Raw genomic sequence first — 1,889 nt, 5'->3', positions numbered from 1 at the left:
ATGAGCACCGCCCTCTAGAGTTGGGAATGACCAGCACGTATGTGCGAGGGGAACCTTTACCTTTAAGTCAGAAAAGGATAATTGCATTTTAGCTTGCTACAATATTTTTGCTATCCCTGTTGAAACGACATTCGAAAATAAACTATTTAAGATATGGATGTTTAAAAAAAACACATTTTAATTGCTTATATATGAGCCGTGGTGACGCAGTGATTAGAATGCAATACTGCAGGCTACTTCTGCTGATCACCGGCTGCCAGCAGTTTGGCAGTCCAATTCTCACCAGCTCAAGGTTGACTCAGCCTTCCATCCTTCCGAGGTGGGTAAAATGAGGACCCAGATTGCTGTAGGCAATATGCTGACTCTGTAAACCTCTTAGAGAGGGCTGCAAAGCACTGTGAAGCTGTATATAAGTCTAAGTGCTATTGCTATATCATTTATTTGAATGAACTATTCATGCTAATCCAGAAGAAGCTTTGCAAAACTATGATATAATTTTTAAAAGCATCTTTTTGTCTTAACAGGACCCAAAGCTCAGACAATAACATGGACTGGGGAACCCTGCAGTCTGTTTTAGGAGGAGTGAACAAACATTCCACCAGCATCGGGAAGATATGGCTGACTGTTCTTTTCATATTCCGTATTATGATCCTCGTAGTTGCTGCAGAGGAAGTTTGGGGCGATGAGCAAGATGACTTTGTCTGCAATACTTTGCAACCAGGATGCAAAAACGTCTGCTACGATTATTTTTTCCCAGTTTCTCACATCAGACTCTGGGCCCTCCAGCTCATTTTTGTTTCTACTCCTGCACTTTTGGTGGCCATGCACGTGGCATATAGAAGGCATGAAAAGAAAAAGAAGTTCCAAAGAGGAGATAAAAACTGTGAATTCAAGGACCTAGAAGAAATAAAGAGACAGAGGTTCCACATTGAGGGTCCTTTGTGGTGGACATACACTGCCAGCATCTTATTCAGGCTGATATTTGAAGCTTCTTTCATGTATGTGTTTTACTATATGTACGAGGGTTATCACATGCCTCGCCTACTGAAATGTAGTGTTTGGCCATGTCCCAATATAGTGGACTGTTTTGTTTCCCGACCCACTGAAAAGACAATATTTACCATTTTTATGATTTCAGTGTCTGGCATTTGCATTCTACTAAATGTAGCAGAATTCTCGTATTTGTTGCTGAAGTTCTGTGTTAGAAGGTCTCGTAGAGGAAAAATCCCCAAAAATCATGCCATCCAGGGGAACAAAGAAGAAAGCAAGCAAAATGAAATGAATGAGCTTATATCAGATAGCTGCCAGAATACAGTAACACCATTTACAAACAACTAGGGTGACCATCTGTCTAAGATGCATTTGATGTAGAGTAACTGAATAACCACATTCATAAAGCTGCTGTGAAAGTGGTTAGATTTGATTAAGCAATAAAGTCAAGAGGAGTATTACTACGTATATGTCTACACGCTAGACATGTTTTTAAGGTCAATAGTGACATAAGAATGTTGAAGATTTTAAGATGATGTGATTTACTTTATGCATAACTTTACCAAATCTATTCTGATTTGTTAAAGAAACAATGCTAATTAGTGCCTTCATATTGAAATTAATCTTTAAACTAAAGAGATGGAATTAACTGCCTTACTGATTAAATACTCTTAGTATTAAAAGACCCTTTACCGCTATGGTAATTGTTCTACTTTTTCAACTAAATTAAATTAACATATTTTTCTAAAGGTTGATATTCCAAATTTCTTGATGTCAAGACATATGATTAATTAATGTCTCTTTTTTATTTTTATTTTCATAAATGAACAATACTAACATATTCACTGTAATATGATGGAAAAGTAAATACTTTAAACCACAAACAATAAATAATTCTA

At 36.8% G+C, this 1,889-nt stretch overlaps 1 protein-coding gene across 1 annotated transcript; it reads left to right on the top strand.

The window, feature by feature from the left end:
* Nucleotides 1–534: 534 nt before the first annotated feature.
* On the top strand, nucleotides 535–1,670 carry LOC116510446 (gap junction beta-6 protein-like). The gene has a single exon (XM_032220011.1). It carries the CDS (start codon nucleotides 547–549, stop codon nucleotides 1,336–1,338), a length of 792 nt encoding a protein of 263 aa, XP_032075902.1. The 5' UTR covers nucleotides 535–546; the 3' UTR covers nucleotides 1,339–1,670.
* The last annotated feature ends 219 nt before the right edge of the window (nucleotides 1,671–1,889 follow it).

This window comes from Thamnophis elegans, chromosome 6 (genome assembly GCF_009769535.1).
Source record: "Thamnophis elegans isolate rThaEle1 chromosome 6, rThaEle1.pri, whole genome shotgun sequence".
In the NCBI taxonomy this organism is placed as follows: Eukaryota; Metazoa; Chordata; class Lepidosauria; order Squamata; family Colubridae; genus Thamnophis; species Thamnophis elegans.
Note: the sequence above shows the minus strand (reverse complement) of the source record. Positions and strands in the feature narration are given on the sequence as shown.